The sequence below is a fragment of the Myotis brandtii genome, unplaced genomic scaffold (genome assembly GCF_000412655.1).
Source record: "Myotis brandtii unplaced genomic scaffold, ASM41265v1 scaffold1733, whole genome shotgun sequence".
Taxonomy (NCBI): domain Eukaryota; kingdom Metazoa; phylum Chordata; class Mammalia; order Chiroptera; family Vespertilionidae; genus Myotis; species Myotis brandtii.
In genome coordinates, this window is record NW_005356400.1 from 439,789 (window position 1) to 440,380 (window position 592).

General features: G+C 67.6%; 1 protein-coding gene across 1 annotated transcript in view; it reads left to right on the forward strand.

Moving 5' to 3' along the window:
• The first annotated feature begins 427 nt into the window (after positions 1 to 427).
• Positions 428 to 592, forward strand: part of CNN3 (calponin 3, acidic) — a 5,469-nt gene continuing 5,304 nt past the window's right edge. The window contains exon 1 of the mRNA XM_014537131.1: positions 428 to 583. Coding sequence (XP_014392617.1) covers positions 528 to 583 — 56 coding nt within the window. The 5' untranslated portion in view covers positions 428 to 527. The remainder of the gene's footprint in view (positions 584 to 592) is intronic.

A 592-nucleotide genomic window follows, 5' to 3' on the forward strand; every position in this document is an offset into this window, starting at 1 on the left:
CTCCGTCCCCCCCCCAGGTGCCCGGCACCCAGGCGGCCAGAGGCCACGGGAGGCCCCGGCTCTGCTGCCCTGGAGCCTGAAGTGTCTTCGTGAGGCCAGCTTCCAGGCCGAGGCTTGGTCTGGGACACGTGGCGCCTTCGCTGTCTCCGCGTGGAGATGCAGCTCTGTTCACTGAGTCTCTGTTCCGTGTCGTAAAGCCCTACAGGCCGTCTCTCCCTGCGTGTCGCGAGCGGGGTGCCGTGGGGTCGGGCCGTGTTTTCCCCTCCTTGGTCCCAGCTTCTCCCCATTTCCCCGCTCACCCAGGGCAGGTTTATTCGTCCTGAAGCGCCGGGGGTGCGTTGGGTCGGCCAGTGAGCGCGGTGCAAGTGACCGCGTGTCCTGCTGTGGTCCCCGCGGAGACCGGCAGCAGAGCGGGTGTGAGGCTGGGGGACGGGGATGCTCACGCCGGCCCTGTGTTCCAGATCGCGTCCAAGTACGACCCGCAGGCCGAGGAGGACCTGCGCGGCTGGATCGAGGAGGTGACCGGCATGAGCATCGGCACCAGCTTCCAGCTGGGCCTGAAGGACGGCATCATCCTCTGCGAGTGAGTCAA